The following is a 15,707-nucleotide window of genomic DNA, read 5'->3' on the forward strand; positions in this document are numbered from 1 at the left end:
TTATCTTTGTATACGGATGCTCATTTAACTTTCGCAATTTTCTTTCATTAATTTTAGCTGTTGGGGTGGAGGGAAGGGGGCGGTTTTACAATTATTTTAATAGTAGGTGAGAAGAAGTGTGCTTAGGAAGTCACACCATTTGCATGGTGGAGGCGACCCCAACAGTGTGACGGTGTGTACAAGATATTGACGGCAAAACCGTGGCGTTTTATAGGAGAAAAAAAGCAGAAAGGATTGAAGAAAAATGCACTGGCCGCACGGAAAATGCGGTATAGTGCTAACGGTAAGGTTACCACTGTTGATGGTGGATGCTATGCCCCGGAAGAACTTTCTGCGTGCACCTCTTTCACATTCATTTATGCATATCGGTTTTGCAATTATGTCGCAACGGCGTTGGCAATCGACCATAGGTGAGCAACGGCCCACCGCACGTCGCTCAAAGAATGCCTACAGCCATCCTTTGGCGCCCAAAGATCCCGCTTCCCGCAACATCGTTGTTCCGGATGCTGTTCACGCAAAGGTGGGCTCACCAGATACGCTTCCCGCCGAGATATTGCAGAAACGGGCACAACGCGCCTTACTCATGCAGTTGCAGCAGAATGTTATATGGGAAGGTACAGTAATAAGTGACGAACGGCACCATCTCATACAGCATTTCGTCAAACTTCGCCAAAACCCAAAATACCGCTCGTCGAAACAAATGATGGTTGTTGGGGGCAGGCATTTGCTGCACGAACTGCACAAGCGAGGGTACACACCGAGACATCTGCTCGTCCGTGAGGGACAGCAAAAACCGAAGTGGGCAACGAATACGGGGGTTAAAACGGAAATTATTCGGGTGGACCGACACGTAGCCGATGTCTGCTCCCCCGGTAACGATGGTTTCATAGGTGACTTTGATATCCCAAAGCCACCCCCAAAGGAAAGTCTCATAGCAAACAAGCAGAGGTTTGATCGCGTACTTGTGCTTGACAACGTGGATGATCCCGGTCTTCTTGGTACAGTGTTACGTACAGCGGCCGGGTTTCACTATGACGCGGTTATAGCGACAAATCATTGTGCAGATTTATACGATCATCGGGTGATTCGCGCAGCTCGCGGTGCCCATTTCCAAAAGGCCGTTCCCATTTATACGTTGAAGGAGGAAGATGGAGATAACGTGTACGGAATGTTGAACCACATTCTGCAAAGAAACGATTTGTCACCCGTCTGCTTTGCAGCGAGGGATGATAACGACGCAACTGACGAACTAGGTGACCTTGTCAGACAGTTACGGTCTGGTTGCGCTCAGCCCAAATCGCGGACCTCACCTTGCGGATCCCTAGCGGTAAAGCGGGAAACACTTAGTGATTACTGTCGCAATAACTTTACTAAAAGCGATGCGAAGGGTCAACTTCTCATGGTTGGGCCCAATCACAAACGTAATTCAGTTCGGCGTTGGTCAAAACAACTTAGCATACCAGTGACCCAATTGCTTCTGGACGAAGTATCGCAGACTGATGCTCTCATCGCCTTTTCTGTTGTGCTTCACGCCCTGCGGCCACATGGTAATTGGGACTACCTTCCCCTTCACAACAACCAGGAGCAACAGGAGACAGCTTCATTGGAACTTCAGGGGATGAAGGCCTCTGTGGATATTGGACCCAATCGGTTCGATTTAAATGAGAAGGATCTTAGCCTTGATGAAGAAGAGCAAGTGGAGAAAGCGCGGCTAGATAACGAATTGATGCGCTGGCGACGCCTACAACGTGCACAAGGAAGTGACTATGACCATTGGATGGAGGCGGAGACGCGGCGCATCCAAGAGATGGCATCTAACGAGAGCCGCAAGCAAGTTAGTCCCTGGGCACGGCTTCGAACGCGCTGGCAGAAGGGTGCAGCAGGGATGCCGCCGTGGGTCCCGAATATTGTTGATGAGTATCGCACGCCACTTGACAGAGATGCTTTACGGGTAGAAAGGGAGGTAAGCGAGTCTCATGTTAGACCGGAGAATTACGACAGGTGAGCGAGCGAATAATTTGATGAATGTGGTGTGGTGTGTTGAGGGTTGCGTGATAACTTAAATGGGTTGACAACACAAGAGCTTCTGGACCTCACTTATATCTATCACGAATAGAGAACCAATTGTTTGATTTGTCCTTATTTGTAGCTTTTCAGCCATTTCGCTTCTGTTGTTATTGCTCTCTGAGTTGCTTATAGAAGGTGCCAATGACGTTGTATTCTATTTACATCTTCAATCGATATGGTGACAACATATTCTACAAGGAGTGGAATCGAACTACGGCGCCTCAGGAGGGTGAGGCGGGGCTTGTAGCTGGATTCATATATACGCTACAGCACTTCTCATCGCAGCTTTCGTCCTCTGGAGAGGGTGGCTTTTACGCAGTTCGGACTCCGCTTTACAAACTTCATTATAACGAGACAATGACTGGTTATCGCGTTGCACTTCTAAGTGACAAGGATCTCAAGACAGATGTGGTGCAGAACATCTTGCGTAAGATGTTTAGTGATGTTTTCCAAAGGTACGTAGCAAAGGATCCCAACTACAGTCACACGCAGGGTCGTGTAATCACTTCCACAGCGTTTGGGGAAGCCCTGGACCAGTTTTTCCACTCTCAGAAGATCCTTTAGCTTGCTGTAACTCCGACGCATGCATCGAGAAAACCGCATGAAATTTTCCAAAGGGAAGGAACACGTGGTTTCGTCCGAAGTTTGAACATTTGAAGTGAAGCGAGGAGACGAGAGAAGTTTGTGGTGATTCCCCTCTGTCCCCATGCTACCAACACGTGAATGGAACCGTCCGCCATATATAAGGATACTCTTTTTCATCCTTTCTGCTTCGTTGTGCGTTTAACGACAAATTATCTACTCACATTCATCGCATCTCCGCTTTTCAACTTCTCCAGTTCTCATCATTTTCGCCAGCAGTAGCTTGGAATTAATATCGTGCAATGGATGACGGAACTGGACACCTCCTTCGGCCTCACTCCATTATTGGTATGGGTGCATATGGCACAGTTTTCAAGGCCTTTCGGCTCGCAAAAGAGCGTGCAGGAGACGAAGAAGCGTGGGAACGAGAAGGAAAACCGGTGGCAGTGAAACAAACTATTTTCTCGGAGGTTACCGAAGACATTACCGTTGTTCTGAAAGAAGTTTCTTATTTGAGCAACCTTCAGCATCCCAACATCGTCACCTACTACACCGCCTTTACAGGTCAGGGCAAACTCGAAAGCATCTCGCAAACCAAGCGAACCAGCGCAGAGTTAGGTGCGCCTACCAAGGAACCCGGGTCGAAGAGGAACGCAGAGGGAAAGGTACCAAAATCATCACTGAGCTTCTCCACTGAACCTTCTTTGTGTATTGTTGAGGAGCTCGTGGAAGGCGCCTCCGTTGCTAAGGTAATAAAAATGGCTGCGGAGCAAAGTGTAAAGCAAATGACGGAAGCGGAGATAGCTGCGGTTGTGTACGATGTTCTGCAAGCACTTTTGTACATCCACGAGGAGTGTCAACTGGTCCACCGCGATATCAAACCCCTGAATATGTTGCTTGATCGTAACGCCTCTTCTGTGAAACTTTGCGACTTTGGTACGTGCGCAGACCTGAGCCAGCAAGATGGGCGGTTTACTGTCATTGGTACCATCGGTTGGATTGCCCCCGAAGTTTTGGATAGTGGAATGATGGACCATCGCTCAGGGCACATCACTTCCCATAGTTTTCCGTCGGATGTTTGGTCGTTAGGTGTCTCTGCATTGGAGATGACGCAGGTGGGGATGACCAGATCCGCTTTATCAGAGTACATCAAGGACCTCTCCGTTATGCCATGCTCTGTCCAAGAAACGGTGACGGGTTCGCGCAAGAGTTTTCTTCAGGAGAAGCTGCCAACTGGTCACCTACGTGACTTTATTGCTTGCTGCTTGCGCAGGGATCCGCAGATACGCCCAAAAGTGCGCCAGTTACTTCAGCATAAGTTAATCGTAACGAGTGGCGTGGCAAATGCGAAGGAACGCAGCGCTAAAATAGCGGGTATTATCGCAGCAGTGACCATCGCAGGGAAGAAAAAAATCGGTAACAATGAGAAGATGAACGATGAGGCAATTGTTCTCCCACAATTCGCAGATTCAACGCTGACAAAGAACCGGTGCATGGAGGCTGTTGCTGCCCTGAAGCGTGAGTTCTTTGCGGCACAGGCACCGTTGCTAGAAACTTCGCGGTACTCTTGGTGCACACCCTCCTATATTTCTCGGATGACGACGTCGGATGACTTCCGTAACCTGCCAAAGCCACCAAAGCTACTGGATCCGGAAATGAGCACCAATGCAAAAGTCTCTCTGCCAAGTCGCAGCTCTGAAGCCGCTAAGTCTCTCTTTGACGCGGTTGTAGTTCCAGCAACAGTAGAAAGTCAACGAACAGTGTTGAACATTGTGGGTCAATATCGTAAATTGGGTGGTGTACATACCAGCGATGGTTGGGCAGATGTTGACAATAGGGCTGCACCTTGCTATACATTTGAGGAGCTGGCGTGCAAGAACATCAAGCATGAGACTTTTGTTCAACTTCACGATGACCTTATACGGTGCTTCAAGGCGTGTTGCATGTCAATTCCAGACTTTGAAGCAACCTTTCTTCCTGCCTTCTTGCAGGCGTTAACGTCGCCTGGGGATTTGTATGATGTACGGCGGTTTATCGCATATGTGCACCAGCTACAAAGAGATGACCTCAGGCACACCTACCACGGCCGCCTCGATGCTGGTGATTCAAAAAGGGACGCGGCACGGAAAGCTAGCTGCTCCCAGCAACAACCACCATTACCGAATCTAACGGCGGCTGATTGGATGCGCTTTCCTAGAATGCCTCAGTCGATGGGGTGTATAGGGACTAGTGGCAATATCGGTGGAGACAAGAGTGATACGTCCACCGATGGTCTACGGCATCAGGCGCCACTAGTAAGTCCACCGGCTTATTTATACAATAAATGGTTGAAGGAGAAACAAGCAAGGGCTATGGGTCCCATATGAGACGTTGGACTACAACCTCACAAACCGCAGCTCCCCTTCCCGTCGATTTTTTCTTACTTTATGTCTCTGAAACTTTACAGAGACGGATTTTCTTTGCTCTGCATACTCGTGACTTTATTCTTCTGACTGCTACGCATGACCGTAAGTGAATTTGGGAATAATCGGTGCAGTATTGGATGGACAGTTGAATAGATGGCACATGTTTCTGACGAGGCAGGTGAGTAATGCTTTACTTGTTTACTGTTATGGCCGTCGTGCGCGACAATTTTTTTCCTGCCTACTGATTGATCATTTTTCGTTTTATTTCTACTGACTTACTAGCAGCTCATCCTTGTAAAGCATACGGCGCCCAAGATCGTGAAATCGCAGTTCAGAGGTGTGTGCACACAAGTCTATACACACATAGACGAAAGGGAGAGTGCGTGCTCACAGCTTCCAAAGAAGTGGTGTCTAAGTGCCAAAACAAGTAAAAAGGATAACTTCTATCGTTGATCCCCTTAGATCTGCGCAGTTCCTACTTTATCCGCTAGTTACCGTCATCATGACGAAACTGGTGCGCAAACTCAAACAAATGGCCAAGAAAAGGGCCCACCGAAATACCGTGTTGAAGCGTAAGGCAGAGCGGGCTCAAAAAGAACTTGAGGAAAATGCCAAACGAGAAAAAGAACGGTTGGAGCGGGAGACAACACTCGAGATGCAGCGGGTTGCCCGAGGTGATGAAGCTTCAGCTACCGGGGAATCAACGGGGCTAAGCAATAAGGTAATGCGTGTAGTAGGAGATCTAATGTTAGAACTACCAAAACAAAGGGCGAAGAAGCAAGTGTCACGTAAGCAGGCGAAGCGCAAGGAGGCCGCTCGAGAACGTGGCGAAGCAATTGCCGCCCAAATGGGAAAGAAATGGGAGGCAAAAAAACGACGTGTGAAGCAGCGGGCGCAGATCCGGAATGAGGATCTGCATGATTAAACCAGAACATGAGGTTGCTGATTTCAAGACCATGTTTATCGTGCTTGTGCACTTGCATGATGTCTTTTAAGTCGCAGCGGATCGCAGTGTCGCAGGAACTTTCTTTACTATTGGAGTACTATCACCATCGAGCGGCATGTTTGCACCTGTGTTCATGTCCGCAACTCACCTTAACTTGAGTAGAACCTCTCATCAGAATTCCCTTTTTTTTTCTTTGTTCTTTGCTTTTCATCCACACGTAGGTACTTTTTATTTTTCTATTTTGCCTCACCTAGTCGGCTTTCGTTGACAGTTGAGTTATTTTCCCTGCCGAAAATGTATCGACACGGTCTGGAATCAGAAGAACAACAGCATGAGGATCTTCTATTACTTCCCACGCAATCGGACACGCAGACGACGGAGGAAAGAACAACGGCGAACCCAACCACTCAGGGTGCCACTGATGAGGGCGGCAGCGGTGCTGCGGATGGGGAAGGTGCAGCGACTTACCTCACACCGCGTGCAGTGAGTGTGGACTCTGATTTAACCTTGGAAGACCTCTTTGGTCCGTTCTTTTATGTGGACAAGTCACTAGTAGTAGTGGATCCCGCCCTACTTGGATCTCGAAGTTTACTGCGGCGATTCTTCGGGGACACTATATGCGAGACAGATGTGGACATTACGAGCGACAATGAAGAAGCGCTAAGAAAAGAGGTGGAATTGGCCAGGAAGGAGGCTTGTGTAAACTATGTCTATGAATTATTTGGTGAGGAAGGTGCAGCAATTATCGGTACTCAGGAGCCTAAGCCATTCGATTGCTTAGTTTCTTCTGTACCAGATAAACAGAATGTTGGTCTTTATGAGGAAATGTGGCTTACGGATATGCCAAAAATTGCCCCTAACCGTCAGACACTTCACATGGAACCGCGGCCGTACGTTTCTTCAAACCCTTCGGCTCCATTGAGAAGCACGGAGCGGAGCCTTTATACAACACAGAACGTCATCCGGTGGTCGATTGGCTGCCGCGACAAGTTATTTGTTAGCAATGCACGCATTGTGCGATGGAGTGACGGTAGCACCACATTGCGGGTTGGCAGTGACTCTTTCCCGTTACAGCTGTCAAGAGATAACGCAATCACAATGCTGGCTTCTCCATCCGCGATTAGTAAGGGAGACCTCACTTTACCCGCGATGGTTTCTGTAATCAACCCCAGTAAACACTTCGTTGCAGAATGCAACAGTGCAGCTTCAATTGAAAAAGCTGTTAACGAAGAGAATCAACGGATCAGGTCTGTGTCGGCCCAGCACAACCTTGCATACAGTGTTCCAACACTTCCAAGGGTTGACTGGAACAATTTAGCTGCATCTGGAACACCTGAAGGGGAGTTCCTCGCGAGGTCGTACAATCTTCGTAAAAAGATGATGGAACAAAGGAAGAACAGAGGAGAACCCATGACGCTTACTGAGCAGCTGCAAATGGAAAGTGAACTATTTGAGAAATTGCAGAGTCTCAGTGCCAAGGAACTTCTGGAGCAACAGCAGGAACAGGAGCGACAAGCAGCCCTCCGCTCTCTGACGCGGCAGAATCAGACAGCTCATCGCCGTCGTTTCGAGAGGACTGTAGAGCTTGAAGGTGGTGAATATCGTGAGGGACATAATAGTATGGGTGGGGGTAATACTGGCTTGAACGGTGGAGACTTTGATAATAATGATGAGGATGAAGAAATCGAAGATGATTACGAAACAATGCTGGAAAACGTGCGGCGCAAGCGGCAGCGAGAAGACGATGAGGCCGATGCGAAACATGCTCGCAATATTCGCTTGTATGAACAAGCAAGGGCGGGGCAGTACGGCAGCCTCATAGATTCCATGCAGGATCTTCTTTCTCAACTCCCGGACGGTTCCATTGTTCGGGAAAGCGTGGACGAAACGGTTGAGTTCCTTCGTGCTGGGTCTTTTTCCCCTGCGGTCGTCATTAAGGAGGTTCCACTGATGCTGGAGGGAGTGGCGAGTGAGTGCCCGGATGTTGACATCGGTAAGGTGAGGGAGGAATTGCGCAAGCTACATGAGCGAAAGTGACCGAGATAGGGATATACCGGTGTCACGTGCTCTCACCGTTCGGATCACCTGCTCGTGTTGATGCTGTTGTTCATGTTTCCTTTCTTGTTTCTGTGGTGGTGGTTGATTACGTATTGCATATCCCTAAGAGCCGCACCTACAGTATTAGGAGGGAAGAAGAAAAAAATCTTGATGGAAAGATCTGGCAGATCTTACCCTGGCAGCGTCTGATTTTTACTAACAGCCTCCCCCTCTATCAATCCTCGCACGCACACTCGAAAGCCGACACCGCGGTGGCGTGGGAGTTTCAAAATGATCCACGACAGAATGCGAAGACAGGGTCACTTCGATACGGAGAAATGAGGGGGATGTGAGTATGGTAGAAATATATATATATATATATTTCTGGGTTCGTTTACCTCATCTTTTAAACCGCGACATTTTCTTCCCTGTTGTGGGAAATCCCAGGGGCTCCCCTTATTTCGAAGAGTAAAAATAATTTTGAAGTGCAAGCCCTGGCACCTTGTGTAATTTGTTGGAGAGTTGCGTTGTTTTTTTTTGTCCTGCTGCCCACTCTCCTTTTTTCTCATCCCTTTTTTTTTCTTCGCCTCAATATAATATACTTTCATGTGCTCACCAGTCCGCATTTAAAAAATTGTTTTCTCATTCTTTGCAATTACCGAATCATCGTCTCTTGCTTATACGATATTTCTTACTATATTTGTGTTTAGGGAATGTGTAGCATTGAGGGCCCACCACTCAAAAAACTGCGACCGCAGCCGCTCACGCCCACAGACCCTATTCCCATTTATTTGGACTACAATGCCACTACACCACTCTGCATGGAATCTTGGAGGGCCATGTCGGCTATTGTACCATTTTCGTGGGGGAACCCCAGTTCAGTCCATCCATATGGTTTGGCGGCAAAATTTGTGCTGGATGAGGCGAGGGGGAAAGTAGCAAACGCCATTCGTGCGGTAACTCCTGCGAATGTTATTTTCACTTCGGGTGGGACGGAGGCTAATAACTTAGCAATAATCGGCGGGTTCACGGCATTGCGGGAACGGCTTCCAAGTCGACACTATATAATTACGACAAACGTTGAGCACCCCGCCGTTGAGGAAGTGTTAAAGTTTTTGGAAAGAGAGCATTCGGCAGTGGTGAAGGGAGGAGATAGACGCATGTCAGGTGGAAAAAAGCAACAGCCACCACCCGTAGAGGTGTACCGCTTCCCTGTCGATCCTAGGACCGGTTGCGTGCGCACCGACGAGTGGCGCAAACTTCTACTCGAACTTCCGGGTGGCCCACAAAACGTTGCACTAGTAACAGTGATGCACGCCAACAATGAAATTGGTGGTATTAATCCTATTGATGACCTCGTGAAACTTGTGAAGGAAATATGTGGTGAGGAAACACTGTTTCACACTGATGCAGCACAATCTATCGGGAAAGTGCCCGTAAATGTCAGCGCCATGCGCGTTGACATGCTGTCCATTTGTTCGCACAAATTCTATGGCCCAAAGGGTGTTGGTGCGTTATATGTCAGGGATGGTGTGCGTATACGAAATATTCTCTTCGGAGCAAATCATGAAAATGGTGCACGCCCAGGCACAGAGAATGTGCTCTTGGTAACAGGTATGGCGGAGGCGCTTCATGTGGCCTGCAAGAACCTAACCGCAAACGCTGCCACAATGCGCAATACTCGCGACGAATTATTTCGGGTGATAAAGCAAGAAGTTTCCAAGGTGGGTATGGATTGTGTGTTGAATGGTGACATCGACCATGCTCTTCCTAATACATTGAGTGTTGCATTGTTTAAAGTGACAGATAGTGGTAAGCGAAGATACATTTCCGCCCACGGACTCATTCAGGCGGTCGGTGATAAGGTGTGCATGTCCTCGGGCGCGGCCTGCCATTCTGCAGAGGAGAACGTTGTTGTTTCCGCCTCACTGCGCAGCGTTGGTGTGGATTTGGATCGTGCGGTAGGCACACTCCGTCTTTCTACAGGACGAACAACAACGATGGCGGAGGTGCGGCGAGCGGCTCGCATCATTGTTCGGCGGGCCGTGCAACAGTTCGGTGAGTTTTAGAGCGGCAGCGCATCTCTCCCTTACCTACCGTCGCAAATAAATGCATCAGCAAGTATCAAGGATGTCAAGAGTCGTTTGAAAAGGAAGGAGTGGTGGGGTGTTACCGTGGAAAAAAGGGTAATATCGCTCTGTGGACCAGACGAATGGTGAGCCAAAGTCCTCCTAACCACGCGTCTCTTGCTTACTGTTTACGTGGGATTTATCTCTTCACCTGCACCGTTGTTTGTTTTCCCTCTATTACTCGCCTCACACTTTCCTTTCCTCTCTATACAACGTATAGATTATGTTCATCTATTGGTTTCATTTTCTTGTATGATTCTATTTTCACGTCTAGTTAATTAATGGTTTCTCGTGGTGAAGGAACTGAAGGGCGTTGGGTGGAAGGATAAAAGGAAGGGGTCATGGAAACGAAAGGTTCTTCTGTTCATGTATGCAGCAACGCATGGAAGCTGACGCACCATGTCACATGGAAGGATGATGGTTTCCCTTTTGTGCTTCACGTTCCTGAACTTGAGTTACGTATTGATTTCCCTATTGCACACTACAAGTGCTGTTGGGCCTGCGCCATGCTACATCCCGTGTGGAAAAGGGTGGCGAAATGCAGTCCAAGACAAGAGTATGCGAGACAAACAAATGCATCGGTATGCATCCATAAACCCACCTTACGAGAAGCAGGCGACGTATTGTCGGAGCTATCGTCGTTCACTCTCGCACTTGACAAGCGGCAGAAACAACACTATCCCAGGAGCAGCGTTAGTAGACTAAGGTTCGTTCACAGTCTGCCAACTATAATTCGTTTAGGGAACGGTATAAAGGGAACCATCACTGCCACATTTACGCTTCAACGATGTGTTGCGGATGGGAATAATTCCTCCACTTTGTTCCCTACATTTATTGCCGTTGAGTCAGTCGGTCTCATAGATTGTTTTGTGGTTGACGCAATCCCGAGGTCGAGAAAGGGCCATGAACGCAACGGGGTGACTTTGTTGCCACTCCAGAACATAAGCAGTGGCGGTGAAACAGCAACGTACGACGCGCTCAATATCCAGCTGCGTTTCGACTGCCTTCCACCGTCGTTTGACAGTTCGCTTACTTCTCACGAGATACCGTGGGAGCTCCGCGTGTATGCCGTCTTTTACGAGTCGTTAGATGCACAGGTACGCCTTGACGACGCGTTCAGGCGGCTCGCTGAATGGCATCCAAGTAAAACAATGGAAGAGCGGTTTGCCGTCGTGAGCCCCGGGGTCGATCCCTCCATATCCATAAATATGGAACTAAGACATAAGGGGTGGCTGCATCGTCACATCAAAGAGGCATTAAACCAGATGGACTGCAGAGTAGAAGGTGACAATGAGGACGCAGGTCATCCTCCAGCTGAACTTCGACCTATCGCCACTCTTGAAGGAGCCGACAACGTTGTAGTGGAGACGTGTCCACAGGCAGGCAGTAGTGCTGTTGTAGCTGTGTTACCGAGAGATACGAAGTGGCCGTTAGTAGTCGCTGTTGAAACAGAAAAAGGGATGGGGAAACAGTCCCCTCCGATACCGGGTTCCTCGTCTCTCGAGCGGCTCTCCCGTGAATTCATCAAGCTGTGGGAAAGACTTAGTGTTGACGATTAAGAGTCATTTGACTACATATTTGATGTGGTTAAATATGTGTACAAGACCACCTCTCACCTAGTGGAACCTTAGAGTTGGAGGAGTGTTCGCATAGCTTCATCGATTTTGTGGTATATGCATAACTTGACCCACCCATGCTCGTGGATCCGCTGACCTAGTTTGGCGCGGGTTATATACTGTGTGTTTCACCGGTAGACAGTGAGGCGGGTACTCCGCTTTTACGGTGCCGTAGAGTTTCTAGAGGACAAATTGGGGAGTGGTGTTTCTCCCACTTATTCAAACCTTCCAGTTTCACATCGGACATATGGGTAACTGTTGCATTGCATGACGTATCTGCACTTATACGTTTGTGTATTTGTGTGCTATAAGCATATACTCACTTCATGTTGTCAAACAATATAGATTGATGTGACTGGTGTCTATGTTAATCTTTTCAGCTGTTTTCTTGCTCCGCAACGTTAGACCATCCTTATTTCCCCTGCGCTACTCTTTCTGTGATTTATAAATAATTCTTTATTAGAAAAATAATAACATAGTCACACCTACATCCCCCTTTTCATCGTGGGCTCATAGAGGGAAAGTATAGCTCTTAACTTAAAAGAACTGTGCAGGGCCTCAGAACGTTGTTCCCACTACGAACCGGTGCACGGGCCGAGCGGTTGGTTGGATAGAGGGGTGACAAAGGTTAAAAGAATTTTCCTTTTCCTCTGGAAAAAAGGGTGTATTGATTAGTGATAACAATTAGTTACAGCAGCCACACTTAACTGCTTTCACAATTTGTTTTTTTTTCACTGTTCTAGTTTCCTTTCCCTCTTTTTTTTTTATCGTCAAAAGACGATATCTTTGTTCACTATTTAATTGCGTACGTTCAGTTGTTCGTTATTAAATTGAGACAAAGAAATGCAACAAAAATCGGACGCCGTTACACCGCTTCCCCTGAAGCAGATGTTCCCGTTAGCACTCGTTCTGCTAAACGAAAGTCTTTGTTCTTCAATACTTCTGCCCTATGTTGGATACCTCGTGTCATTCTTCGAAAAGTGTCCCCCAGAGGAGGCCGGTTACATGTCAGGAGTGGTTTTGGGATCCTTCATGCTTGGGCAGTTCACGAGCGGCAAAATGTGGGGTTGGATGAGTGACTATTACGGTCGTAAACCAACCCTTGCGTTAGGTCTTATTATCGGTGGGTTGATGGTTCTTTGCTTTGGCTTCAGCGGCAACATCTGGGTTTGCATCATTTTTCGTTTCTTTCATGGCCTCTCGAACGGAAACCTTTTGGTCGCAAAGACAGTACTGGCTGATATTCTCGACAGAACCAATGAAGCCCAAGGGTTTGCGATGGTTAGTTTCACGTACGGTTTCGGGATTCTAATCGGTCCGGCGATGGGTGGACTGCTGTACGATCCCGCAAACAGCAATATGTTTCGTTGGGCAGGTTTCAGAAAAGATGGCGTTTTCGCCCGCTACCCGGGACTGATGCCAGCAGTTGCATGCTTCTTCTACGCTATTTTTGCTCTTGTCATATGTTTGGTGTTTCTAGCGGAGACCAATCCTCATGCTCGACCTTTACCAGGGTGGATTTTGGCGCTCCTACCATCTTCGCTGCGACTCAGAGCCACACATGAGGTGGTCCCAAATAATGAAAATATAGAGGCTGTAGTTGTCGAGCCGGAGCCGGATTATTTTTTCAATGGGTTACCTGATGAGTCTGATATCTTAGGTGAAAATCATGGGACTGCGACATGGGAGAAGTCTCAACAGCTTTCTTTTCGGAAGGACGGAACAAACGAAGAAGCGAAGCAACACAAAGAAGCAGCACCTAACGGTACAAATGGTCGGGTGGATTCTCATCTAGAAGTAGATCGCGAGGCGAGTGCCCCGGCTCTGCGCGGTGCAGATGAAATAAGTGTTGCTACTTCTCAAGAAAAGGAACCGTTTGGGTACAGAGATTCATTTGTAAACCCCAATACGAGGTGTGTATTAGTCACCTACATGCTCATTTGCTGTGGAGATGTGGCGTTCTCGGAGATTTTTTCGTTGTGGGCGATTGCAGGGACATCTCATGGAGGACTCGGTTATCAGGCCAGTGCGGTTGGGACGCTTCTCTTAACGAACAGTTTCCCGTGTCTCTTGTCTAACGTCACGTTGCACCTCGCATGTCGCGTGATTACCAACAAATTAGTTTTGTGGCGTATTTCCGTGATGATAATTTCTGTGGTAGTTGGTTTGATGCCTTTCGTGACGTATGCGGTGGGAGGTGCACAGATCCCCTTACTTCTCATGTGCACATTTGCCAGGCAGTGGTTTAGTTCCTGGGCTTTCGGACTCATTACAATATTTACTGCTCGCGTTGCGCCACCCCTTCACACAGGTACAATGTATGGTATTGCCCAATCTTGTGGCTCAATAGTGCGTTGCGTGATTCCGTTCGCAATTACCCCACTGTTTGCGTGGTCAATATCAGGTCATAAGCCCATTCCATTCAACAGCGTGCTTACCTTTCTCATTTCATCCGTAATGTTTATCTCTGCATGTGTTGGTTCGTTAGGTCTCAAGGTTGAAGACGAAAACGAGCTGCAAAACGAACAGCAACTCGAAACAAACTATGTGGTGGTTATGGATTGCGAATTTGATGACGGGGACGCTAGGGGTGGAATTTTCACAGGTATTAAGGGGTGAAATAGAGGAAAAAATGGGCAATAGATTTGTTAATGAGAGCATATATATACATATGTATATATACGCTACATTTTATATATGTGACGCGAGGAAGAAGAAAAAAAATGATTAATCAAAGAATGTGTAATCGGTTAGTATCCACTTACAAGAATTTATGTTTATATTCCTCTGTATGTGCATGTTTGGTGATTCGTAACCAAACCGTCTTTTGCGTGGTCTTACCATCCGATTCCCCTTATCTTGCTTAAACGTGATTATGTTTGTTGCAGCCCAAAGTGCTTGACGTGCACTTCGCTCCTGTCATCAGTTTGTGCGCGGCCAAAAATTTTTTTATTGTGTTCCTTCGCCCTCGTAAAGAAAAGGGCTGTGAGCGAGGAAGAGAAAGAGGAAGGTGTCACGAGCACGCTAACATTCTTTACAAAAATCATCCCTTTACATACAGGCTGCGCGCAATAAGGCAAGCATGTGTGCTTTATGACTGTGTGTTACATAGTACAAAAATTTCAGTTGTCGCGGCGCGAAGTAAGCAAGGAGAAATAATAAGTGGGTTAGAAGGTATGGGGGAAAAACAAACAAACATACTACAAATATATATCTGTATCTATATATAAATATACATGCTTCTATATTTATAATAACGAGGCAAAGTTGGTAACGACAACGGCAAAAGGGAGTGCAAATAAAGTGATGTCGCAACGACAAGGGGTAAAAAAGGGAATTCAAGCGGAGGAAGCGTTTCGACTTGGTATACCTTTTTTAAAAGTGAATGTTTAATAAAGGGGTGATCGATACAAAAACGGCAAAAATGAAACAACGAAACGAAAAGAAGCACATATGTGGCTGCGTGGGATACCCTAAAGTTAAATTTCTCGCTCACTCTTTTGTCTTTCTTCCTCTTTTTTTTTCGACTTCCTTCATTCTTTCATAAATAAACAGACTGAGACAGATTGTGAGAAGGTAAAAGGAACTAATCGAGAAAGGATAAAAGGAATATAACAGTAAAGAAAATTAGAGTATGTATCGTGCCCATTTCTTCGCGTCGGTTCTGCTACTGACGATGTGGATTTGTTCCCTTTGATGATCCTCTTATTTATAATCATCATTGCTTTTGTTGCTTTTATTATTTTAACTTTACTTTTCATCCTTCCTTCTGTTTTGGCATTTTACTCGCATTTTTTTCTTTATTTCGTTGTTATTTGTGAACCTTCTCAGACATCGAATGCATCTTACTACTGTTATTATAATTGGAGAGAAAGATCAGAATCCACAAATCATTCCTCTTGATGTCTGTTTTGTTTTTTTTTTT

The 15,707-nt window shown here is 47.0% G+C and overlaps 8 protein-coding genes across 8 annotated transcripts; all 8 read left to right on the forward strand.

Moving 5' to 3' along the window:
* Positions 1 to 244: 244 nt before the first annotated feature.
* TEOVI_000006800 (SpoU rRNA Methylase family, putative) lies at positions 245 to 2,005 on the forward strand (the record flags this gene model as incomplete). The annotated part of the gene is made up of 1 exon (XM_067220015.1): positions 245 to 2,005. One exon carries the CDS (start codon positions 245 to 247, stop codon positions 2,003 to 2,005), a length of 1,761 nt encoding a protein of 586 aa, XP_067076116.1.
* A 203-nt stretch (positions 2,006 to 2,208) lies between these two features.
* On the forward strand, positions 2,209 to 2,631 carry TEOVI_000006900 (Sybindin-like family, putative; the record flags this gene model as incomplete). Its single annotated transcript, XM_067220016.1, has 1 exon — positions 2,209 to 2,631. One exon carries the CDS (start codon positions 2,209 to 2,211, stop codon positions 2,629 to 2,631), a length of 423 nt encoding a protein of 140 aa, XP_067076117.1.
* Positions 2,632 to 2,951: 320 nt separating this feature from the next.
* TEOVI_000007000 (protein kinase, putative) lies at positions 2,952 to 5,015 on the forward strand (the record flags this gene model as incomplete). Its single annotated transcript, XM_067220017.1, has 1 exon — positions 2,952 to 5,015. One exon carries the CDS (start codon positions 2,952 to 2,954, stop codon positions 5,013 to 5,015), a length of 2,064 nt encoding a protein of 687 aa, XP_067076118.1.
* Positions 5,016 to 5,586: 571 nt separating this feature from the next.
* Positions 5,587 to 5,979, forward strand: TEOVI_000007100 (uncharacterized protein; the record flags this gene model as incomplete). The annotated part of the gene is made up of 1 exon (XM_067220018.1): positions 5,587 to 5,979. One exon carries the CDS (start codon positions 5,587 to 5,589, stop codon positions 5,977 to 5,979), a length of 393 nt encoding a protein of 130 aa, XP_067076119.1.
* Positions 5,980 to 6,294: 315 nt separating this feature from the next.
* TEOVI_000007200 (RNA polymerase-associated protein LEO1, putative) lies at positions 6,295 to 8,037 on the forward strand (the record flags this gene model as incomplete). Its single annotated transcript, XM_067220019.1, has 1 exon — positions 6,295 to 8,037. One exon carries the CDS (start codon positions 6,295 to 6,297, stop codon positions 8,035 to 8,037), a length of 1,743 nt encoding a protein of 580 aa, XP_067076120.1.
* Positions 8,038 to 8,750: 713 nt separating this feature from the next.
* Positions 8,751 to 10,106, forward strand: TEOVI_000007300 (selenocysteine lyase; the record flags this gene model as incomplete). The annotated part of the gene is made up of 1 exon (XM_067220020.1): positions 8,751 to 10,106. The coding sequence occupies one exon, from the start codon at positions 8,751 to 8,753 to the stop codon at positions 10,104 to 10,106; it is 1,356 nt and encodes a 451-aa protein (XP_067076121.1).
* Positions 10,107 to 10,507: 401 nt separating this feature from the next.
* On the forward strand, positions 10,508 to 11,725 carry TEOVI_000007400 (uncharacterized protein; the record flags this gene model as incomplete). Its single annotated transcript, XM_067220021.1, has 1 exon — positions 10,508 to 11,725. The coding sequence occupies one exon, from the start codon at positions 10,508 to 10,510 to the stop codon at positions 11,723 to 11,725; it is 1,218 nt and encodes a 405-aa protein (XP_067076122.1).
* Positions 11,726 to 12,625: 900 nt separating this feature from the next.
* On the forward strand, positions 12,626 to 14,401 carry TEOVI_000007500 (transporter, putative; the record flags this gene model as incomplete). Its single annotated transcript, XM_067220022.1, has 1 exon — positions 12,626 to 14,401. One exon carries the CDS (start codon positions 12,626 to 12,628, stop codon positions 14,399 to 14,401), a length of 1,776 nt encoding a protein of 591 aa, XP_067076123.1.
* Positions 14,402 to 15,707: the final 1,306 nt, after the last annotated feature.

This window comes from Trypanosoma equiperdum (genome assembly GCF_001457755.1).
Source record: "Trypanosoma equiperdum strain OVI genome assembly, contig: ctg_103, whole genome shotgun sequence".
Taxonomy (NCBI): domain Eukaryota; phylum Euglenozoa; class Kinetoplastea; order Trypanosomatida; family Trypanosomatidae; genus Trypanosoma; species Trypanosoma equiperdum.